This window comes from Mustela nigripes, chromosome 1, assembly GCF_022355385.1.
Source record: "Mustela nigripes isolate SB6536 chromosome 1, MUSNIG.SB6536, whole genome shotgun sequence".
NCBI classification, from domain to species: domain Eukaryota; kingdom Metazoa; phylum Chordata; class Mammalia; order Carnivora; family Mustelidae; genus Mustela; species Mustela nigripes.
In genome coordinates, this window is record NC_081557.1 from 206,579,303 (window position 1) to 206,604,617 (window position 25,315).

The 25,315-nt window shown below is 46.7% G+C and overlaps 1 protein-coding gene across 1 annotated transcript in view; it reads left to right on the plus strand.

The window, feature by feature from the left end:
• Positions 1-1,462: 1,462 nt before the first annotated feature.
• LOC131999451 (epididymis-specific alpha-mannosidase-like) overlaps positions 1,463-25,315 on the plus strand; it is a 45,354-nt gene continuing 21,501 nt past the window's right edge. Inside the window, exons 1-6 of the mRNA XM_059372173.1 lie at positions 1,463-1,600; positions 3,497-3,643; positions 13,504-13,609; positions 16,388-16,560; positions 17,336-17,424; positions 18,672-18,849. Coding sequence (XP_059228156.1) covers positions 1,463-1,600; positions 3,497-3,643; positions 13,504-13,609; positions 16,388-16,560; positions 17,336-17,424; positions 18,672-18,849 — 831 coding nt within the window. The remainder of the gene's footprint in view (positions 1,601-3,496; positions 3,644-13,503; positions 13,610-16,387; positions 16,561-17,335; positions 17,425-18,671; positions 18,850-25,315) is intronic.

Here is a 25,315-nt window from a genome sequence, read left to right on the forward strand (position 1 = left end):
GATGATTGAGACCATGGCAGATCTGTGTGGGCTTCTGGCTCAGGGGGTCACAGGACACAGAATCAAGAGGCCAGGTGACTGCACGCAGCCATCAGAAGCAAGGTCAGGTGGATTCCTGGAAACATATGGAGGTTAGAATGGCATGGGACCATAGCCAGCCATGGAGGTGACAGTACACGGCACTCCTCGCGGGGAAACAGATGGGCAGGTGAACCACACACCGTCTGCATGGCCTCTTTGGGGGTATGAGGATCGATGAGTCAGGATGCTAAGGGTAGCCACCCTAATGACAAATCTGGATCCCTTGCCCAGGTTCCAGACCTGACCCAGGTTCCAAACCCAAAACCCTCTGATGGAAGGAGAGCTTGTCCCGGGAGGAAGGAGGCTGAGAGGGTCCAGCAGGACCCTATGGAAAGGATTCCTCCATCCCTTCCCCCAGGTGGCTCCTGGTCACTGACTGGACACTGGGGAGAGAGAATTCGCATTGTTTTGAGGACTAGTGACTTCAAGCAGCCTTAAACACCCATTAGCACCTGAGTTTCTGGGGGCAAGGCATTCAGGAGTGATTAGCTGGGTGTTTCTGGCTCCCTGTCCTTCCTGAGGTTGCAGTGAGGGTTCAGCACGGACTCCTGAAGCTGAGGCTGGGCCAGAGGAGCGACTTGCTGGTGGTTAGTTCACAGGGCTGCTGAGCTGGTGCTGGTTGTGGGCAGGACAGAGCTCCTCCCTGCATGTCCCCTGCACAGATGGCTGGCTTGACCCGTGACGTCGCTGCTGGCTTCCTCCAGACGAAGCTCTAGGGGAGAGCACACCATGACCACCGCTCTGGGGCACATGATATTTGGGAATCTGCTGAGAAGTGGACAGCACTGGTTTATCCTGAGCTGAATAAGTCAATCAGAGAACGACAATTATCATGGGATTTCACTCATATGTGGAATTTAAGAAAAAAAAAAAACCAGGATCATAGCAGAAGGTATGGAAAAATAAAAAAAGATGAAATCTGAGAGGAAGACAAACCAAAAGACTCTAGGAAAAACTCTAGGAACAAACTGCGGGTTGCTGGAGGGGAGGTGAGTTGAGAGATGAGGTAACTGGGTGATGGGCATCAAGGTGGGCACATGATATGATGATCACTGGGTGTGATATACAACTGATGAGTCACTGAACTCCTCTTCTGAAACTGACAGCATGTTATAGGTTAAATAATTGAATTTAAATAAAATAAATTTTAAAAAGTTGACATCAATGCCCAGACACTACTGATGGGGGCGGAGCACAGAATGGTGATGTCCAGGGGCCACCCCCTCTTCTGGCTCAGGTGACAACACTGCTGTGAGTGCCACTCCTCCTGCTCCTGTCCTTGCCTCCTCATGGGTCAGGAGTGGTGTTCTCTGCTAGGGGACCAGTCGCCAGTGGACAACAAGTTACGGCCAGCAGCTGCCCCTGCCCACTTGCCACTGGGATGTGGCTGCCCCTCTGGCTTCCCGTGCTCATGCAGCTGGTACTGCTGCGGTTCCTGGTGGCCCAGCCCATGAAGCCCATCAGGGTCTTTGTGGTTCCCCACAGTCACATGGATGTGGTCTGGATCCACACCGTGCAGGTAGGTGCCCATTCAGCATCCCCCAGAATCCCTGGAGCTCAGCTTCTTTTTCCCTGCCAGATACCAGGGTGGGTTTGAAGTCTGGTGTTGGCTGACATCCTCAAGGGAGCAGCCTGGGTTATGACCTAACTCTCTGGAGACCAGGGAGGCTCACTTGGGCTGCTTGGCTCCAGTCTCTGGCTTCAGTTTCCCCATCCATGCTAGGGATAGTTAGGTGAAAAGACATGGGCCTGACTCAGGCCATGGTCACAGTCCATGACTGGGACACCTTGGGTGGGCTCTGTTCCTGTTCTGAGCCCCATGTCCCCCTTCTGTTGGATGGTACAGGCCTCAGACCCTTTGCATGGGCTGCTCCCTCTGCCCAGAAGGACTTCCTCCAGTAAGCCTAGTCTCCCCCAATCCTGTGTGTGGCTCCACAAAAGACACTTTCTGGTGGGGCCTTCCTGGCATCCCTATGTGTGCTCCTATTCCTTTCCCCTCCTTCTTTCCATGCACGTTTGGTAGGGGGCTTGGTGTCAGTCCCTTGTCCCCACCAGAAAGCTAGCTTCACAGGCCAAGGGCTTCATACATTATATTTCCTGGCATGGTTTCACCACCCTGATAGACAGAAGAGGTGCACCAGCTATTGCTGATTGAGTGAATGAATGCAGGGATGAATGAATTCAAATGAATATGCAGGAATGAATGATCAAATAAATGAATGAATGTTCAAATGAATGAATGAATGAACACAGGAATGAATGAATGCAGATATGAAGAAGTACAGGAATGAATGCATGCAAGAAGGAATGAATGCAGGAAAAGGAGCAGGAAGAGACCAAGATTTGCTCAAGATCCTGGGTCAGGTGACTGTATATTATCACCCAGGCCACCTCCAGCTCTTTTGTGGGAACAGGAAGGAAACCCAGAAGAGAACAAGCACTCTCTGGGATTAGGGATACAATAACTATTCTGCGGATGTTACTGAGAGGCAGCTGGACTTCAATGGGAGAGGGAAGCAGCAAGAGATCTGACGCTGGAGGTGGGGACAGAGGAGTCCAGTCCTGGGATGCACTGGGCAGCCTCTCCGGGGACACTACTGCCTGCGGAGATGGCTTATGGTGGGGAAGCATGCTTGTCACCCTCAGTTATAGAAGAGGAAACAGGCCCAGCAAGGGTTCGTGACTTGCCTAAGGGAACCCAGGAATGACCTCCATTTTTGAGGCCTCCCTGGCCAGGGATCTTTGCATTTCATTAAGCAGCCACTCTGGGCAACACCATGTATCAGCCTGGAAACACATATGGGAAACACCCATGTCTGGTCCTGTGGAGCCTCCAGCCTGGGAGAGGCAGGTCAGCCGATGCCCATGACCATCGAGAGGTTGGGGGTAGCTCCTCTCAGCTTTAGATCTCATCATCACCTCCCTTCATTTCAGCCCAGACGGGCCCCGTGGGGTCCCTGGACCACCTCCCTGTCATCCTGTGGCTTCATTGGATGCCTCCCTACTATACCCTTGGGCCAGCTATCATGTCCCCTAGGCATGTCATATGTCATGGTCTGGAACACCAGGACCAGCTACCGTGCCCCCTCAGGGAAGGCGTCCCTAGCCCCTGGGCACATCCTGTGTCATGGTCTGGAACATCACCTCTCTCCCTAGAACAGCAGGATCTCATCAGAGGGGAGAGAGCCATGTCACTGTCTCAGGGCAGCCGGCACTGTATGTCCAGCACAGAGCAGTCCCTGTGTGTCTCTGTTGAAGTGGTATAGGAGGAAGAGAGGAAGATCCCAGGACAAAGACCCACAGGGAGTGATGGGGCCCAGGGACCTGTGCTACTGGGATTTTAGTACTAGATCCTTGGGGTCAAGCCTCTGGGACCCTCCATGGGTGCTGGTGTGATGGGGTGCTCCCTCCACAGGAAAGCCCGTGGGCCTATGCTGCCAATGTCTACACCTCCGTGGTGCAGGAGCTCATGCTCCAGAAGCATCGCCGCTTCATTGCTGTGGAGCAGGAATACTTCCGGCTGTGGTGGGATGGCATCGCTTCGGACAGGCAGAAACGCCAGGTACTGTGGTCTGCAAGGGCCTCTGGGAGGGATACCGAAGCAGGGAAGCTCCGTGTCCAAGGATGTGTGGCCTGAAACTCCCAGACCAGGTTCACTGGGCACTTCACATGACTTGTTTAGCTCAGGTTTGTGCTCAGCCCAGCCCAAAAGACAGGTTTGGTTTTATCTGCCTTTGTAGCTGTTGGTGTGAAATGGTGCTCTAACAAGTCAGCCCTGCACTCGTCAGGTGTGGAATGGAGTCTCTTCAGACTCCCACCTCCCTCTTCACCTACCATCTGCATGGCCCGTGGCTCACAGCTGACCACCCTGCCTAGGGTTTTCCATTGTCTGCATTTAAAGTGGGCCGCAGAAGACATCATGGGGCACAGGTTCAGAGAGGCCCTGGGAAGCAGGTCTTCATGGGGGATAGCCTGAAACTTCTACCTCAGGCAGGGGTGCATTCTGTGAGCTGCAGGTCCTGCCTGTGCAAATGGGAGTGACCTCCCCTTCCTCAGATATCCTGGGTTCTGATGAATGCGGGACATGGGCACCTTGGAGGACACTGTGGACCTGGTCCTCTCCCTGGCATTCTCCTTCCTTCATAACAGTCACTGAACATGAGGAACAGGGAGGTGAGAGACTGCCCAAGTGGCAAAGTGAGAAGGTAAAGAGAAGAGGTCACCACATCTCACCTAAGGGGTGTCTTGAACCTGTACCTTGTGGAGTCATAAGGAGGAGCCTTGCATGCTATGGGCACTGGGCATCTGCCAGGCACTGGTCTCTACTTCTTACGGTCCACATCACCACATCCTCCCAATAGAGTATATAGTGGGGAAAGTTACTCCATGCTGCATAGATGGTCCTGGTTCAGAGAGGGCAGGTGAATGGCCTGTGGTTGCACAGCTGATACAGGATAGGTGGGACACTGAGCCAGGCAGGTCTGAGTGAAGCGGGTATCTCAGGGTGTCCTGGGGGTGGGCTGCTCTCTACATTGACACCCCAAACCCAACTGTCTCTCTTCATCCTTGAGGGGCAATGTGACCCACCAGAGTCCTGGGGAGACCACTTTTGATATGGCTCCCTGGAAACAGGGACATTTCTCTACTTGTTCCTATGAACCCCCAGTGCCTGGAAAGTGCCTGGGATGTGGTAGGTGCTCCTGTAAAACAGTATGCAACAGGAGCCCATTCAATCCTCCTGGAGTAAATAATCATGACCCTGACAGTACTGAAAACAAATGGAAACTACAGTCTCCAAAGAGTGTACAGGACTCACCACCACTCTCTCTCCCTACTGCCCATGCCTCCATCCCTCCATTCCTTCATTTATTTTAAAAATACTTATTAGCCAAAAAAGCAAGACCTATTGATATGTTGTGTGTGCAAGAGACTCATTTTAGACTGTGAGTCATCTCCAGATTGAAAGTGAGAGGGAGGGGCTGCCTGGGTGGCTCAGTGGGTTAAAGCCTCTGCCTTTGGCTCAGGTCATGATCCCAGGATGCTGGGATCGAGCCCCACATCGGGCTCTCTGCTCAGCAGGGATCCTGCCTCTCCCTCACTCTCTGCCTGCCTCTCTGCCTACTTGTGATCTCTGTCTGTCAAATAAATAAATAAAATCTTAAAAAAAAAAAAGAAAAAAGTGAGAGGGAAACCATCTATCATGGAAATCTATCTATCATGGAAATCATGGAAAACCATCTATCATGCTAATGGACATCAAAAGAAAGCTGGGGTGACAATCCTTATATCTGATAAATTAGATTTTAAACCAAAGACTGTAATGAGAGTTGAGGAAAGACACTATATTATAATTAAAGTGTCTATCCAGCAAGAAGATCTAACCATTGTAAATATTTATGCCCTAACATAGGAGCCTCCAATTATAGAAACCAATTAAAATAAAATTAAAGAAACACATAGATAATAATACTGTAATCGTAGGCAACTTGAACACTCCCTCACTACAATGGACAGATCATCTAAGATTAGCAAGGAAACAAGGTCCTTGAATGACTCACTAGATCCGATGAACTTCACAGATACATTCAGAGACTTCCATCCTAAAGCAAGAGAATACACATTCTTCTGAACACACCTGGAACAATCTCTAGAATAGATCACATACCAGGTCACAAATGAGGTCTCAACTGGTACCAAAAAAATGAAATCATTCCCTGTGAATTTTCAGACCACAATGCTTTGAAATGGGAAATTACTCACAGGAGGAAATTTAGAAAGAATACCCAACTTTTGTATCAACATGGACGGGACTGGAAGAGATTATGCTGAGTGAAGTAAGTCAAGCAGAGAGAATCAATTATCCAAAGGATTCACTTATTTGTGGAGCATAAGGAATAACACGGAGGACATGGGGAGATGGAGAGGAGAAGGAAAGAATTAAAAACATGGAGGGTAAAGAGCATCCTAGCAAAGAACGAATGGGTCAACCAAGAAATTAAAGAAGGATTTTAAAAAATTATGGAAACAAATAAAAATGAAAACACAACTGTTCAAAACCTTTGAGATGCAGAGCACCTGGGAGGCTCAGACATTAAGCATCTGCCTTTGACTCAGGTCATGATCCCAGGGTCCTGAGACAGAGCCCCACATCAGACTCCCTCCTCTGTGGGAAGCCTGCTTCTCCCTCTCCCAGTACCTCCATTTGTATATCCTCTCTCTTGCTCTCGCTCTCTTTCTTCCTCTCTCTCTGTCAAATAAATAAATAAAATATTTAGAAACAAAAACAAAAACAAAAACTTTGAGATGCAACAAAGGCAGTCCTAAGAGGGGAGTATATAACACTACAGGCCTTTCTCAAGAAACAAGAAAGTTCTCAAATACAGAAGCTAACCTTACACCTAAAGAGGCTGGAGAAAGAAAACCAAATAAAGCCTAAACCCAGCAGAAGAGAATTTATAAAGATTAGAGCAGAAATCAATGAACTAGAAGCCAAAAGAACAGTAGAACAGATCAAAACTAGGAGCTGATTCTCTGAAAGAATTAAGATTGATAAATCCCTGGCCAGACACACCAAAAAGAGAAGAGAAAGGACCCAAATAAATAAAATCATTAACAAAAGAGGAGAGATCACAACCAACATCAAATAAATACAATTCTAAGAACATATTATGAACAACTATATACCAACAAATTAGTCAATCAGGAAGAAATGGATGCATTTCTAGAAACATATGAACTACCAGACTGAAACAGGAAGAAATAGAAAACTCGAACAGACCCATAACAGGCAAGGAAATTGAATAAAAAATCTCCCAATAAACAAGAGTCCAGGGCTGAATGGCTTTCCAGGGGATTTCTACCAATATTTAAAGAACAACTAATACCTGTTCTTCTAAAGGGGTTTCAAAAGATAGAAACGGAAGGAAAACTTTTGGACTTGTTCTGTGAGCCTAGTGGCATCACAATTCCAGAATTTAAACTCTATTACAGAGGTGTAATCATCAAGACAGTATGGTACTGGCATAAAAACAGACACATAGATCAATGAAACAGAATAGAGATTCCAGGGTGCCTGGGTGGCTCAGTGGGTTAAGATCCTGCCTTCAGCTCAGGTCATGATCTCAGGGTCCTGGAATCGAGTCCCACATCAGGCTCTCTGCTTGAAAGGGAGCCTGCTTCCACCTCTCTCTCTCCGCCTACTTGTGATCTCTCTCTCTGTCAAATAAATAAGCAAAAATCTTAAAAAAAAAAGAGAGAGAGAGAAAAGACAGGCTATTCAGTTAATGGTGTTAGGAAAATTGGACAGCCAGATGCAGAAGAATGAAGCTGGACCATTCCCATACACCATACACAAAAATAGACCCAAAATAGATGAAAGCCTTAAATGCGAGACAGAAATTCATCAAAAGTGGAGAACACAGGAACCAACTTCTGTAACCTCCGCTGCAGCAACTTCTTGTTAGACACGTCTCCAAAGGCAAGGTAAGCAAAAATGCACAAAGGCAAAAATGAACTACTGGGACTCCATCAAACTGAGGGTTTTAGAGGGGAGTGGTTGGGGGGGATGCATGAGTTTGGTGGTGGGTATTAAGAAGGGCATGTATTGCATGGAGCAGTGGGTGTTTTACATAAACAATGTATTTTGGAACAATGCTTCAAAAACGAGTGATGTATTTTATGGTGACTAATGTAACACAATAAAAAAACAGACAAAAAAATTTTTTTTGAGACAAAAAGCTTTTGCACAGCAAGGGAAACAGTCAACAAAACCAAAAGGCAACTGACAGAATGGGAGAAGATACCTGCAAATGACATATCACATAAAGGTTAGTATCCAAAATCTATAGAGAACTTATCATACCCAAAGAACAAATAATCCATTCAAGAAATAGGCAGAAGACATGAACAGACATTTCTCCAAAAAGACATACAAATGGCCAACAGACACATGAAAATATGCGCATCACTCAGCATTAGGAAAATACAAATCAAAGCCACAATGAGATAACACCTCACACCAGACAGAATGGCTAAGCTTAACAAGATAGGAAACAACAGATGTTCATGAGGATGCAGACAATGGGGAACCCTCCTACACTGTTGGTGGTAATGCAAGGTGGTGCAGTCACTCTGGGAAACAGCATGGAGGTTCCTCAAAAATTTGAAAATAGAACTACCCTATGACCCAGCAATTGCACTGCTGGGTATTTACCCTAAAGATTACAAATGTAGTGATCCAAAGGGTCACGTGCACCCAGTGTTTATAGCAGCAATGTCCACAATAGCCAAAATAGGGAAAGAGCCCAGATAACCAGCAACAGATGAATGGATAAGTAAGTGTGGTATATATACACAACAGAATACTACTCAGCCATCAAAAAAAAAAAAAGCAATCTTGCCATTTGAAATGATGTGGGTGGAACTAGAGGGTATTATGCTATATGAAATCAATCAGTCAGATAAAGGCAATTATCATATGAATCACTCATATGTGGAATTTAAGACAAAACAGAGGAGCATGGGTAAGAGGAAAATATAGAGCAAGAAAGAAGCAGAGAGGGAGACAAACCATAAGAGACTCTTAATCAAAGGAAACAAATTGAAGGTTGTTAGAGGGGAGGGGGTGGGGGATGTGGTAGCAGGATGATGGGCATTAAGGAGGGCATGTGATATAATGAGCACTAGATCTTATATAAGATTAATGACTCATTAAAAAAAACCCAGCTTCTATTTTCATTAATGGTTCTACTGTATCTCTGGTTTCTATCTCATTGATCTCAGCTCTAATCTCAATTATTTCCCCTCTTGTGCATAGGGTTGGCTTAATTTGTTGTTGATTCTCTAGTTCTTTAAGGTGTAAAGAGAGCTGGTGTATTTTGGATTTTTCAATTTTTTGAGGGAGGCTTGGATGGCTATGTATTTCCCCTTAGGACCGCCTTTGCTATATCCCATAGTTTTGGACAGAAGTGTCATCATTCTCATTGGTTTCCATGAATTGTTTAAGTTCTTCTTTGATTTCCTGGTTAATCCAAACATTCTTAAGAAGGGTGGTCTTTAGCCTCCAGGTGTTTGAATTCCTTCAAAATTTTTCTTGTGGTTGAGTTCCAGTTTCAAAGCACTGTGGTCTGAGAATATGCAGGGAATAATGTGAATCTTTTGGTATTGGTTGAGTCCTGATTTGGGACCCAGTATGTGATTGATACGCCATTGGCCAAACTAATCAAAAAGAAAAGAGAGAGGACCCAAATTAATAAAATTATGAATGAAAAGGGAGAGATCATGACTAACACTAAGGAAATGGAAACAATCATCAGAATTTATTATCAACAGTTATATGCCAATAAATTATGCAACCTAGATGAAATGGGTGCATTCCTGGAAACCTATAAACTTCTAAAACTGAATAAGGAAGAAATTGACAACCTGAATAGACCAATATCAAGTAATGAGATTGAAGCAGTGGTCAAAAACCTCCCAAAAAACAAGAGCCCAGGACTCCCTGGGGAATACTACCAAACTTGCAAAGAGAAATACTACCTATTCTCCTGAAGTTGTTTCAAAAAAACTGAAGCAGAAGGAAAACTTCCAGACTCTTTTTATGAAGCCAGCATTACCCTGATTCCCAAGCCAGGCAAAGACCCCACCAAAAAGGAGAATTTCAGACCAATATCCCTGATGAATATGGATGCTTAGATTCTCAACAAGATCCTAGCTATAGGATTCAACAGTACATTGAGATTATGCTGAGTGAAATAAGTCAAGCAGAGAGAGTCAATTATCATATGGTTTCACTTATTTGTGGAGCATAACAAATAGCATGGAGGACAAGGGGAGATGGAGAGGAGAAGGGAGTTGAGAGAAATTGGAAGGGGAGGTGAACCATGAGAGACTATGGACTCTGAAAAACAATCTGAGGGTTTTGAAGGGGCAGGGGGTGGGAGGTTGGGGAAACCAGGGAGTGGGTATTAGAGAGGGCACGGAAAGCATGGGGCACTGGGTGTGGTGCAAAAACAATGCATACTGTTAAGCTGAAAAGAAATAAAAAATAAAAAACATTGAAAAGATTATCCACCATGACCAGATGGGATTTATCCCTGCGATGCAAGCATGGTTCAACATTTGCAAATCAGTTAATATAATAGAACAAATCAATAAGAGAAGAGAGAAGAACAACTTGGTCCTCTCAATTGATGCAGAAAAAGCATTTGACAAGATGCAGCATCTATTCCTGACTAAAACATTTCAGAGTATAGGGATAGAGAGAACATTCCTCAACTTCGTGAAAGCTATCTATGAAAATCCCACAGCAAATATCATCTTCAATGGGGAAACGCTGACAGCCTTCCCGTTGAGCTCAGGAACATGACAAGGATGTCCATTCTCGCCACTGTTGTTCAACATAGTATTAGAAGTCCTACCAACAGCAATCAGACAACAAAGAGAAATAAAAGGTATTCACATTGGCAATGAAGAAGTCAAACTCTCTCTTCACAGATGACATGATACTTTATATGGAAAACCCAAAAGACTCCACCCCTAAACCACTAGAACTCATACAGCAATTCAGTAATGGAGCAGGATACAAAATCAATGCACAGAAATCAGTTGCTTTCTTAAACACTAACAATGAAAATATAGAAAGGGAAATTAGAGAATCAATTTCCATTTACTGTAGCACCAAGATCCATAAGATACCTGGGAATAAACCTAACCAAAGAGGTAGAGAGGAACTACAGAACACTCATGAAAGAAATTGAAGAAGACACAAAAAGATGGAAGACCATTCCATGCTCATGGATCAGAAGAACAAACATTGTTAAAATGTCTATACTGCCTAGAACAATCTATACTTTCCATGCCGTTCCAATCAAAATTCCACCAGTATTTTTCAAAGTGCTGGAACAAACAATCCTGAAATTTGTATGGAACCAGAAGAGACCCCGAATTGCTAAGGAAATGTTGAAAAAGAAAAACAAAAGTGGGGGCATCACATTGCCTGATTTCAAGCTTTACTGCAAACTTTACTGAAAGCTTTACAAGCTTTACTGTGATCACCAAGTCAGCATGGTACTGGCACAAAAACAGACACATAGACCAGTGGAACAGAGTAGAGAGCCCAGATATGGACCCGCAACTCTAACATCAAATAATCTTCGATAAAGCAGGGGGGAAAAGCCAATGGAAAAAAGAGAGTCTCTTTAATGAAAAGTGTTGGGAAAATTGGACAGCTATGTGTAGAAGATTGAAACTCAACCATTCTCTTACACCATACACAAAGATAAACTTGTAATGGATAAAAGACCTCAATGTGAGGCAGGAATCTATCAAAATCCTAGAGGAGAAAATAGGCAATAACCTCTTTGACACTGGCCACAGCAACATCTTTCAAGACATGTCTCCAAAGGCAGAGGAAACAAAAGCGAAAATGAAAAGCTTCTGCACAGCAGAGGAAACAGTCAACAAAACAAAGAGGCAACCCCCAAAATGGGAGAAGATATTTGCAAATGACAGTACAGAATCCAAGATCTATAAGGAGCTAGTCAAATTTAACACACACAAAACAGATAATCATGTCAAAAAATGGGCAGAAGACATGAGCAGACACTTCTCCAAAGACGACATACAAATGGCTAAGAGACACATGAAAAAGTGTTCATCATCACTAGCCATCAGGGAGATTCAAATTAAAACCACATTCAGATACCACCTTACACCAGTTAGAATGGCCAAAATTAACAAGACAGGAAACAACATGTGTTGGAGAGGATGTGGAGAAAGGGAAACCCTCTTACACTTTTGGTGGGAATGAAGTTGGTGCAGCCACTTTGGAGAACAGAGTGGAGATTCCTCAAGAAATGAAAAATAGAGCTTCCCTATGACCCTGCCATTGCACTCCTGGGTATTTACCCCAAAGATACAGATGTGGTGAAAAGAAGGGCCATCTGTACCAATGTGCATAGCAGCAATGGCCAGGGTCACCAAACTGTGGAAAGAGCCAAGATGCCCTTCAACAGAAAAATGGATAAAGAAGACATGGTCCATATATACAGTGGATTATTATGCCTCCATCAGAAAGGATGAATACCCAACTTTTTTTTTATAATTTTTTATTTTTTATAAACATATATTTTTATCCCCAGGGGTACAACTTTTTTTATCAACATGGATGGGACTGGAAGAGATTACACTGAGTGGAATAAGTCAAGGAAAGAGACTCAATTTTCATATGGTTTCCTTCATTTGTGGTGCACAAGGAAGAACACGGAGGACAAGGGGGAGATGGAGAGGAGAAGTGAGCTGGGGGAAATTGGAGGGGGAGATGAAGCACGAGAGACTGTGGACTCTGAGAAACAAATTGAGAGTTTTGGAGGGAAGGAGGGTGGGAGGTGGGTGAGCCTAGTTGTGGGTATTATGGAGGGCAAGTATTGCATGGAGCACTGGGTGTGGTGCATAAGCACTGAATTCTGGAACACTGAAAATAAATAAAAAATAAATATAAAAAATATTGATGACTCACTGACCTCTTCCTCTCAAACTAATAATACATAATAGTATGATTAATTGAATTTAAATTTTTAAAACCTTTGAAAAGATACTTACCAGTCAATCATGAGACAACATAAGCAGAAGACCACTCCTTAAAATCCCTAGCCTGTAATTCCTGACATGATCAAGTCAATCGAGAAGACATAGCAGCTGAAGAAGTGTTGAGAATACAGGACAATGATGAGACATGACAGGGGAGTCAAGACCCCAACCTGCACTAAACCCACACCTGTTAACAGGGCATTCATTGAACAACTGGGAACATTTGGATGAAATCTGGATTAGCTACAGTGTTGCATTAATGATAAATGTCCTAATTTTTAGAATTATACTATGGCTCTAATTACCCCGTCCTGACAAAACACACAGTGAAGGAATAGGGAGCAGGTATGTTATGTCCAACTGTTACTTTCGAATGGCTTAGAGAAAATCATACCAAGCTATAAAAAGATGGGGGGGGGTGCTATGGCAAAAAGGTAAAGAAGGTTCGCAATGAATAAAACTGGGGAAGGGATCCATGGGAGCTGTTTGCACAGTTCTTGCAAGTTTTTGATACTTCTGAAGTATTTCATCAGTGTAATTTAACAGATATAGATACAGACATGGAGACAGAAGAAAAGGTAAACAAGGTGGTAGAGACAGAAGTAGAGACAGAGCTACAGGTAGTTTCAGGTGGAGGTAACACAGATCAAGTAGCAGCCATGGGCCAGGCGCTGGCGTGGATGTTGGGAGGCAGGTCTGACCTGATTCTCTTGCAGAATGAAAGCACATGTGAGTGTGGAGGAAGGCACCATGAGACACTGGAGGCATGTCCCCACAGACCTAGCCCAACTCTGGGGTTCTAACCTGGCTTTGTTCTCTCTGCTTGTCACCAAGGTCCGCCATCTCCTGGCCACAAGACGCCTGGAGTTTGTCATCGGGGGCCAGGTCATGCATGACGAGGCCGTGACCCACTTTGATGACCAGATTCTGCAGCTCACAGGTTAGGTCCCCCTTTCCCACCTCAGGTTATCCTGGGGCCTCCAAACACACTGGGACTGGTTCTTGAGCCCCAGCTCTGGACCAGTCTTTCCCTCTGAGCAGGACACTGCAGCCACGTGAGTGCAGGGGTGTGGTGCGTGGTCTTGAGACCAGATGGCCTGGGTCTATCCTGTGTCTGCGAATTCCCAGCCCCAGGACTCTGGGCAAGGGACGTCCCCTCCCTGGACCTCCCTTTCCTCATGGCCCAAAGGAGTTTGATGGCACAGCCTCCCTCACAGGGTACTTGTGAGGATCAAATTGGGACAATTTCTTGGGGCACATGAAGTGGAGCCGTGGCTCCCAGGAGATAAACAGTGAGGGTTAGACGTCATCTCTGCCATCCCCACCAGTACACAAAGCACCACCTGCACCAGTGAGGCCCCCCTCTCTGCCTCCATTACTCAGGCCACCACCTGTATCAACAACTCCCCCCTCCGTCCACACTGACAGCCATAGCACTGTGTACACCACCTGTGTCACCATCACGATGACCACCATCATCACTTCCAACGTCCTTACCACCAGCGTCCTGACTGCACTGCCCCCATCCACACCCCACCCAACCGCCGCCACCACCCCTGCCATCACCACCCGTCTTCCAGCATGTCGGTGGGCAGAGGCACGGGCCCTCCTCCTCGCTCTGACATGTCTCTTTGCCATGACAGAACCCCGCAGGCTGTCCGCGGGGAGGGAGGGAATGGAGGGGTCCCTGTAATCCTGCCCTTGAAGGCCGCCCACCCCCACCTTAGTCTGAGACTTGACACTTCTCTGGGGGGAGAGACACCTGCCCGCAGCACTCGGTGACCAGGGAAAGCTGAGTGTGGCTGCGCCCCCTCCTCCCGCTCACTGAGGGGCCAGGCCCCCACCAGCTGGGACCCCCCACAGAGGTGGGACTACGGCAGGTGCGCTAGCGAGAGCTGCACCACCACCCCCCGCATCCCGAGGGGGAGAGCCCAGCTTGGGTCAGGGGTGGGGGTGCCACTGCCGCAGTGCAGAGAAAGGAAAGGTCTGGCCAGGAGGGAGAGATTCATCTGTGACCATCCGGGCAGCTCTGGTCCAGGGGTTGTCTATTGGTAGGTACAGGCCAGGCCCCCAAGCCCTTACCCCAAGGTGTCTCTCATCTGCAGGAATGCTATGGGGGTGTAGGCCAAACTTCCTTCTCCTGTCCCATTGGCCAGGATTCTGTCATGTGACCGGAAGGGTCCTCAAGGGATGCTGGGGAATGGCCTCTGACACTGAGCTCACAGCCTATTGGCCAGGGCAAGGCACATGCCTTGGAAGGCATGGTCTCACTGAAGGACTCTGCACCTGCTGAAGCTGAGGGGGAGGGTGGGATTCTGAGACTAGAAGGAGTAGGAGGACACCGTTCCATGGGATAATTAGCAGTTTCCTTCAATAATCACCTCTTCATCTGGGGCTCGGGATGCTTTGTGGTAGAGAGCCAGGAACCTGAGGAGCAGCGACTTGAGTCTTAAGGGCATGTCCCCTACTGCACTGGTGGGTTGGTTTGGGGTCCCCTTGGGCAGCTCATTGATGTTTCCCTGTGTCTTATGTACCTGCCCTGCTGGTCCCCAACAGCTTCCCCAGCTCCAGGCATCATACTGGCATATATTCCCACTCAAGTCAGAAAAGGGACAAAGGGACATTTGTCCTGACTTGCTGTTTTTCTTTTAAATTAAATTAATTTTTTTCCGTGTTCCAAGATTCATTGTTTATGCACCACATCCAGTCCTCCATGCAATACGTGCCCTCCTTAAAACCACTACAAGGCACACCCAACCCCCCACCTCCACCCCTCCAAAACCCTCGGTTTGTTTCTGAGTCTATAGTCTCTTATGGTTCATCTCCCCCTCCGATTTCTCCCAGCTCACTTCTCTCCTTCAGCCAATCTGACTTGCTGTTTTTAATGAAGGTGGGAAATCTTTCCCCAAAGCAAACCAAGCTTAAGGCACACATCTTTTTGGTTCTAACTGGGGTCCATGACCACCTCTACCTCTGGCTTCCATCTAGGCTGAGAAAGCAAGTATCTGCCAGAGGGGAATGAACTCGCCACGAGCAGCTGAGACCAATGGCAATCCATCCTTTGGGGTTGGGATGGCACCCCCTGAACAAAGTGAGGATTCTCTGAGTGCAGGAGAAGGGGATACTGAACAGGCAGCAATCAGGTCTGCCTGGCTCTGGCTCCCTGTCTATAGAGAGGGCTCTTCTTTGTACTACCTGCCCTCTCTCCTGAGATGCTATTGTCCACTCCCTCATAATCCCTGACCCACAATCCCCAGATCTTTCCTCACCTCTGCTGCTCCCTCCTGGTCTCCTCTACTTCTTGCGCACTCTCTGCGTCTTCCCCCTGCTGTCCCTGAGGGCCAGCAGGAGTCCTGTGTTAGGTCCTTGCACCCTGGTTTGTCCTCATCAACTCCTGGGTGCATCACACCTCGAACTTCTCAGCCACTGACGCCTGCCAGCACTCATCCCTCTTGACTTGGCCTGGCCTCTGCTCTGTTCATGGCTCTGTCCAACAGGCCTGGGGTCCTCTGGAATGGCTCAGGCCCATGTGGTGACTCTAACATCATGAACGAGTAAAGGAAACATCGGGGAATCCTGGTATGGCCCCCTCAGTGTTAGGATCTCCTGCAGCCCAGCCCCAGATGACACTCTAGCCCCATGGAAGGGCAGGGACCCTGAGCGAGCAGGTGGCAAGGGGCCCCCTCCTGTCACCAGCAAGGCGGTGCTCTCTTTGCAGAAGGACACGGGTTCTTATATGAAACCTTTGGGATCCGGCCACGGTTCTCCTGGCAAGTCGACCCCTTTGGCGCCTCTGCCACGACCCCCACCCTATTTGCCCTGGCGGGTTTCTACGCCCACGTCATCTCCCGGATCGACTATGACCTGAAGGGTGCCATGCAGAAAAACCAAGTGAGTCATGAGCCACATGCGCTGCTGTCTCTGGCCACTCCCTTTATCCCTCTTTGTGCAGGGCCTGCTCCCATGCTCCTGGAGGAACGAGTATTCTCTCCAGCATGACTCAGGCAAGAGTGGTCTGAGACAAATGCAGGCTGCCGTGGGCAGCAGCAGACAAAGGTGGACTTGGGCTCTAGTGGGCGAGAGAAGCAACATCGTCCTGAGCCCCACGGCAGTCCACGCTGCACACTGAGCTCCCTTTCCACATCTGCACATGTCTCCTGCAGCTGACTGTGTGCTGCATTGGGCTGGGTGGGGCCTCCACTTTTCTCTCACGCAGAAACTGAGGCACAGAAGAATCAGGGAACATGCCTGTGGTCCCAACGTCTCACTGGCTAGTTCTTAATAGAAGCAGGAATTCTCCCTCCTTTGTGACCCAGACCAGGTTCTAACCATGAGGGCAATGAAGCAACAGACTGCAGGCTTTGTAAGAGGCAGGCAGCTCCCTGTGCCAGGAGGTATTCAAGCAGAGCCAGAATGAGCTTCTCTAGCGGGCCTTGGCAGAGACAGTGCTGCTGGAGGTGGAAGGGTGCAGGAGCAGGCTGGCTCCTTCTGAAGGGCAGTTTCCACCACCATATGTGACTGTGGGGAGTCTGAGGGTGTCAAGAGGAGCCCGCAGAGGGGATGGAGTCCTGAAACCTGGAGGGAGGCCCAGGTGGGGTTGGGGGAGGCGGAACCATGGCAGCTGTGTTGCCCCTGGGCCTTTACTCTGTTCCCTTGGAATTTGCAGGGCCTACAGTTTGTGTGGCGAGGGTCCCCATCCCTGGCGGCTAAGCAGGAGATCTTCACGCACGTCTTGGACCAGTACAGCTACTGCTCGTGAGCACCTCCCGGGGCGGCCTGTGTTCTAGGCACTCTCCCTCTATTACCAGAGACACAGCCCACCCTCCCATCCACCCCTTTGGCAGATGCTCTGAGTGCTCCAGCTAACAGAAGGAGAAACCGGGACAGGGCCACTTAGCCCTGGCCCCATGGTCAGCTGTGTCGGGGTCTGGGTGGTTCGGGTGGCCAGCTCCAAGGTCTCCACATCGTTGGAGCAGCCAGCCTGAGGGCTCTTCGGGTGGGAGGCCCTGGGTTCAACCCGCTCTGGCCCTTTGTACCTGGGAAGCTGTGGGCAACAGCCTTGCCGGTCCTGGAACAGGAGAGATTAGCGGGGAAGGTGAAGGGCAGATGGCGAGAAGGATGCCAGACACGGACTTCAGGACCGATCATTCCTGTTTGTCAGGCTCCGCTCTGTGCCAGGCCTGAGCCCAGTGTTGTCTACTGATGTCTTTCCTTTATCCTTCATGACAACCATCAGGACATTTTATGGATGAGGAGACAGGCTGAGAGGATCCAAGTGGCGGCTCCTGGCGGCTGGTCCAGGGTCCACCCTATGTTACCTTGTGCAGCCCAGAGTAAGGCAGGGAGGACCCTAATGGGGGCGTCGACTCACAGGGTCGATCTTGGGTTCTCTGCCATGTGGACCAAACTGGAGCCTGAGGCAAGAGGGAAAATCCAGAATCCTGCCCTTGTCCTTAGAGAAATGTTGGGCTTCTGTTCATGACAATTTGCTTTGCATTAAGTCTGAGTTTTGAAATAGGACACTAACTTATCTCTATGTCCCATACGGAGACTTGACACTGTTCACCCCGGGACACAGTGCCTCTCTCACCTCATCCTGCCCCAGCCCTGCTCAGGGCTTTGGATCCATGTCTGATAGGCACCATAGTGTCCCCAAGGATACTGCGATGAAAGGAATCCCAGGAGATCTCCAGGGGTGGAAGGGGGGACACACAGACTGTGGGCTCCATGTGGTGGATGAGGCAATGTGTGCCCGGGGAAGGGGCTGTGTTCAATGTCCCATGGCTGGTGAATCATGACACATGGAATAATGCCCCATCTGCTTGCAGAGCTCTTGTGGGCCACCACTGAGCTGCCCATCACACAGGTGGGAGAAGGAGGCCCGAGAAGTGGTCTGCACTCCCTGAGCTGCCTGGGTCCGGCTGCACCCTGCCTGTCTTTCGGGACCCCAAGCTGCCTCCCTTCTCATGGATGGGCTCCACTAACCCTTCACTCTCCTGCAGGGAAGGCTTTCATTGGGATGGCTCGACTCTCTCCCCAGAGCCTCCCCCAAATAGGAAATTCCCGGATATGATTGAGCCTGTCGATGAGAACAACATTAGATACTATGTCAATCTCCTTGTGGACCTTGTAAAGGAGCGGGCCGCCTGGTTCCGGACATCACATCTCCTCTGGCCTTGGGTAAGGCAGGGTCCCACACCCCAGTGTTCCCAACGTAGTCCTGGACTCCTGTCCGCTCTCACCCAACTAAGCTCTTTCAGGGTTCGGGCCAGGCTGCCAGCGTCAGCCCCTGGCCAATGCCTCTTCCCTGCCCACCACACAGCATCCATCTCTTCCACCAGCTCCTCCTACCACCTGGGACTCTCCTAGCCTCTCCCTCCTGAAATACAGTCCCCGGCCCTTGCCAGTCCCCAGTTCCCTTCAGCTCCTTCCTCCTCCTCTTTCCATTTAAGTGTTGGGATGTGAGGCCTGGGCGGGAATCCTGGCCCCTGCTCTGTCGCTGTGTGCCTTAACCCCCGGGTCTCAGTTTCCTCATTTCTGAAGTGGAGAGCATGACAGGTCCTGCCTCACAGGCTTGATCTGGGGCCGACAGGGACATGCTCCATGACAGTGTCAGACACGGACGTCCTCTTCCTCCTCTTGCTCCTCTTCCTCACCATCACACGCCGAGTTCTCCTTCACTGAGCACCCCCAGCGCACAGGCATCTTCCATGTGATATATTTGTCTCATACACTCAGTGTGCCCCATGGGCCTAGGATGCGGGCATGGCTGGTATACCATTTTGGAAATGAGGGACCTGAGAACCAGAGAGGTCAAGGCATAGTCTTGAGGCTGCACAGCCACATTGTAGGGCAGCTAGGATGGAGATTCGTGCTCATACCCTAGCAGGGAACTTCCTAGCCTGTCTTCTTACATCTTGGCTGCCTTTCTTGTTTTCATGTATTTTAGCCATTTTTATTTGTCATTACTCTTTATATGTGTGAATATATTAATAAATGAGTGTTTGAAGGTAACATCCCATTTTGTAACACATTAAGTCAAAATGCAACTATATGTGACTTTATATGAGTCTTAACACATAGAAACACAAAGAAACAAAATAATAATGTGTATACTTTCTCAGGAGTTCAAAAGCTGATTGTTATTTGTAAAGGAAAACAGAAATCCTGGCTGCAATGATTTGTGTCCAGATCACAAAACCATGCCAGTCCTGCTCTGGACCCTCCATCAGTGGATGCAAGGAGGTCTTTCACAGTGCTGTCCCGCACCTGTACATGTGGAGTCTGGGCCCATGCACATGGCATGCCAGTGTGCCCTTTGTGGAGACAGCTGTCAGGAAACAGGGAGCCCCTGGTGGGAGCCAGTCATGACTTGGCCTCAGTTTGACGAAGGACCCTTGACTGCAGCAGGTGTATCTGGGGCCACTGCAGCCCCACACCAGGTGTCTGTGAACAGCTGACAGGGAAGGAATATTGCAGAGCAGCCTCTCTCTCCCCATCACTCTTTGTTGTGAGTTCACGCCAAATTCCTAGGCGAGATGATGGGGATAGACTCTTTGAATCCACGTCCTCAGGCAGTGTGAGAGCTGATGCTCCTGCAGGTCCATCACACTCACTGGCTGCTTGTAGGATGGATCTGGCTGGGGCTCACCTGCAGATCCCATGAGAACTCATGTTCCCCTCCTGTTTTGTTCATGAGAGGCTGGGAGTGACCTCCCCTAGGAAAGTTCCAAAAGCCAGGAATTGCAGATATTTCAGGGAAGCGATGGGAGCTGATGGGGTGTGGCTAGGGTGTGGGCCATGAGATAAGACACCCATGTGACACTTGGGAACTGCTTCACCCAGACTCACACTGTGAATTCTGCAAACTTTCGACAAGGACGACTGGGAATTACCGTGACTGTCTGGGGGTAACTTGAGTTAATGCTACAGCTCGCTCTCTCTTTTTTATTTCTTCCATTTTTTTTATTTTAAAAGATTATTTATTTATTTATATTCAAGAGAGAATGAGAGAGAGAGTGAGCACAAGCAGTGGGAGTGGCAGGCTGAGGGAGATGCCAGCTCCCCCCTGAGCCAGGAACCTGTTGCAGTTCTAGATCCCAGGACCCTAGGATTATGACCTGAGCTGAAGACAGACGCTTAATTGACTGAGCCACCCAGGTGCCCCTCTATCTTTAATATGGAGATAAAATTCACATATCATATGTTCATTTTGTGTGCAACATAACAATTCCATATTTGTCTAGGTTGAAAAACGATCCCCACAGTGAGTCTACTTAACATCCACAGTCATATACAGTTACAAAGTATTTCTTCCTAGAATGCTTACCTTTAAGATCCATTCTTTTGCAACTTTAAATATACAATACAATATTATTACCTATAGTCACCATGCTGTCCCTTACATCCCCAGGACTTACTTATCCTCAAACTGGAAGGTTGTACCTTTCGACTCCTTCACCCATTTTACCCGCTCCTCACCCCTAATTCCATAATTCTATAAGTGAGATCCCAAGGCTTTTGTCTTTCCCTGTCTGACTTACATCACTGAGCATTCTGCTGTCAAGTTGTCCCATCCATGTTGTCCCCGCATTGAGATTTCCTTCTTTCTTTAGTGGGCATGATTGCCTTGCATGTCCGTACCACATCTTATCCACTCATCCATGGGTGGACACTCAAGTTGTGTCCATGTATTGATAATTGTGAATAATCAGGATAAAAGGACATAGAGGAGCATGGAAATGAACCCAGGGGCGCATACATCTTTTCAAATTAGTATTGTCACTTTCCTTGGGTAAATAGATTGCTGGATTATGGGGTAGTTCCATTTTTCAGTTTTTGAGGAAACTCTGCACTGTTTTCCATAGTGGTTATACCAGTGTGCACTCTCACCCACCGTGCAAACGAGTTGTCTTCTCTTCACACTCTTGCCATTACTTGTTCTTTCCAGTTGTTCTGACAGTAGGCATTCTGACAGCTGTCAGGTATATCTCACTGTGGGTTTCCTTTGTGTTTCCCTGATGATGAATGATGTGGACCTTGTTTTCATGCATCTGTTGTCCATCTGCTGGTCTCCTCTGGAACAATGTCGAGTCAGGTGTTCTGTTCTACTCTTACATATCTTCTTGGTCTTGAGTATTGAGTTCTAGAAGTTCTTATATATTATGGATACTAATTCCTTATCAGATATTTGATCTTCAAATATTTTCTCCTATCCAGTAGGTTGACATTTCATTTTATCAATGGTATCCTTTGTTATACAGAAGGTTTTTAAAAAAATGTAGTCCCACTTGTTTAGTTTTGCTTTTGTTGCTTTTACTTTTGGTGTAAAATCCAAAAAAAAAAACATCACCAAGATAGATATCAAGGACTATACCCCCTCTGCTGTCTTCTAGGAGTTTTATGGTTTTAGGTTTGTATTCAAATCTTTAATCTATTTTGAGGTAGTTTGTATGTGTGGTGTAAGATGGTAGTCCCATTTCATAATTTTGCATGAAGCTGTCCAGTTTTCCCAACACCATTTACTGAAGGGACTGTGATTTCCTTAGTATATATTCTTTGCTCCTTTATCACAAATTAACTGATCAGATATATATGGTTTTGTTTCTGGGCTCTCTAATCTGTTTGTTGATCTGTATGTCTGGCTTTATGCCAATGCCACACTCTTCTTAGTACCACAGTTTTATAATGCGGTACAAAATCAGGGAATGTGATGCCTCCGGCTTTGTTCTTCATTCTCAGGATTGCTTTGGCTCTTCAGGATCTTTTGTGGTTCAATACAAATTTGAGGACTGTTCTATTTCTGTGAAATATGCCATTTGAATTGCATTGAATCTGTAGATTGCTTTGGTATGGACTTTTTTTTAATTGTATCTTTATCTTTCTTTGAAATTTTCATTTTGTTTTTTCAGTGTTCCAAGATTCATTGTTTATGCACCACATGCAGTGCTCCAGGCAATACGTGCTCTCCTTCATACCCACCACCAGGCTCACCCAATCCCGTACCCCCTTCCCCTCCCAAACACTCAGTTTGTTTCTCAGAGTCCACAGTCTCTCATGCTTCATGTCCCCGTCCAATTTCCCCCAACTCACTTCTCCTCTCCTTCACCCACTGTCCTTTGTGTTATTCCTTATGCTCCACAAGTAAGCAAAACCATATGATAATTGACTCTCTCTGCTTGACTTATTTCACTCACATAATCTCTTCCAGTCTCGTCCATGTTGATACAAAAGCTGGGTATTCATCCTTTCTGATGGAGGCATAATACTCCATTGTATGTATGGACCATGTCTTCTTTATCCATTTGTCTGTTGAAGGGCATCTTGGCTCTTTTCACGGTTTGGCAATGGGGGCATTGCTGCTATGAACATTGGGGTACAGATGGCCCTTCTTTTCACTACATCTGTATCTTTGGGGTAAATACCCAGTAGTGCAATTGCAGGGTCATAGGGAAGCTCTATTTTTCATTTCTTAAGGAATCTCCACACAGTTTTCCAAAGTGGCTGCACCAACTTGCATTTCCACCAACAATGTAAGAGGGTTTCCCTTTCTCCACATCCTCTCCAACACATGTTGTTTCCTGTCTTGTTAATTTTGGCCATTCTAACTGGTGTAAGGTGGTATCTGAATGTGGTTTTAATTTGAATCTCCCTGATGGCTAGTGATGATGAACATTTTTTCATGTGTCTCTTAGCCATTTGAATGTCTTCTTTGGAGAAGTGTCTGCTCATGTCTTCTGCCCATTTTTTGACATGATTATCTGTTTTGTGTGTGTTAAATTTGACTAGCTCCTTATAGATCTTGGATATCACCCATTGTCTGTACTGTCATTTGCAAATATCTTCTCCCATTCTGGGGGTTGCCTCTTTGTTTTTTGACTGTTTCCTCTGCTGTGCAGAAGCTTTTCATTTTCGCTTTTGTTTCCTCTGCCTTTGGAGACATGTCTTGAAAGATGTTGCTGTGGCCAGTGTCAAAGAGGTTATTGCCTATTTTCTCCTCTAGGATTTTGATAGATTCCTGCCTCACATTGAGGTCTTTTATCCATTACAAGTTTATCTTTGTGTATGGTGTAAGAGAATGGTTGAGTTTCAATCTTCTACACATAGCTGTCCAATTTTCCCAACACTTTTCATTAAAGAGACTCTCTTTTTTCCACTGGCTTTTCCCCCCCTGCTTTATCGAAGATTATTTGATGTTAGAGTTGTGGGTCCATATCTGGGCTCTCTACTCTGTTCCACTGGTCTATGTGTCTGTTTTTGTGCCAGTACCATGCTGTCTTGGTGATCACAGCTTTGTAATAAAGCTTGAAATCAGGCAATGTGATGCCCCCACTTTTGTTTTTCTTTTTCAACATTTCCTTAGCAATTCGGGGTCTCTTCTGGTTCCATACAAATTTCAGGATTGTTTGTTCCAGCACTTTGAAAAATACTGGTGGAATTTTGATTGGAACGGCATGGAAAGTATAGATTGTTCTAGGCAGTATAGACATTTTAACAATGTTTGTTCTTCTGATCCATGAGCATGGAATGGTCTTCCATCTTTTTGTGTCTTCTTCAATTTCTTTCATGAGTGTTCTGTAGTTCCTCTCTACCTCTTTGGTTAGGTTTATTCCCAGGTATCTTATGGATCTTGGTGCTACAGTAAATGGAAATTGATTCTCTAATTTCCCTTTCTATATTTTCATTGTTAGTGTTTAAGAAAGCAACTGATTTCTGTGCATTGATTTTGTATCCTGCTCCATTACTGAATTGCTGTATGAGTTCTAGTGGTTTAGGGGTGGAGTCTTTTGGGTTTTCCATATAAAGTATCATGTCATCTGTGAAGAGAGAGTTTGACTTCTTCATTGCCAATGTGAATACCTTTTATTTCTCTTTGTTGTCTGATTGCTGTTGGTAGGACTTCTAATACTATGTTGAACAACAGTGGCGAGAATGGACATCCTTGTCATGTTCCTGAGCTCAACGGGAAGGCTGTCAGCGTTTCCCCATTGAAGATGATATTTGCTGTGGGATTTTCATAGATAGCTTTCACGAAGTTGAGGAATGTTCTCTCTATCCCTATACTCTGAAATGTTTTAGTCAGGAATAGATGCTGCATCTTGTCAAATGCTTTTTCTGCATCAATTGAGAGGACCAAGTTGTTCTTCTCTCTTCTCTTATTGATTTGTTCTATTATATTAATTGATTTACAAATGTTGAACCATGCTTGCATTCCAGGGATCAATCCCACCTGTTAATGGTGGATAATCTTTTCAATGTACTGTTGGATCCTACTAGCTAGAATCCTGTTGAGAATCTAAGCATCCATCTTAATCAGGGATAATGGTCTGATATTCTCCTTTTTGATGGGATCTTTGGGAATCAGGGTAATGCTGGGGATTTGGGAATCAGGGTAATGCTGGCTTCATAAAAAGAGTCTGGAATTTTTCTTCTGCTTCAGTTTTTTGAAACAGCTTTAAAAGAATAGGTATTATTTCTTCTTTGAAAGTTTCTTACAATTCCCCAGGGAATACATCAGGTCCTGTGCTTTTTTGTGGGGGGAGGTTTTTGATCATGGCTTCAGTCTCGTTACTAGATATTGGTCTACTCAGGTTGTCGGTATCTTCCTTTTTCACTCTTGGAAGTTTATAGGTTTCCAGGAATCCAC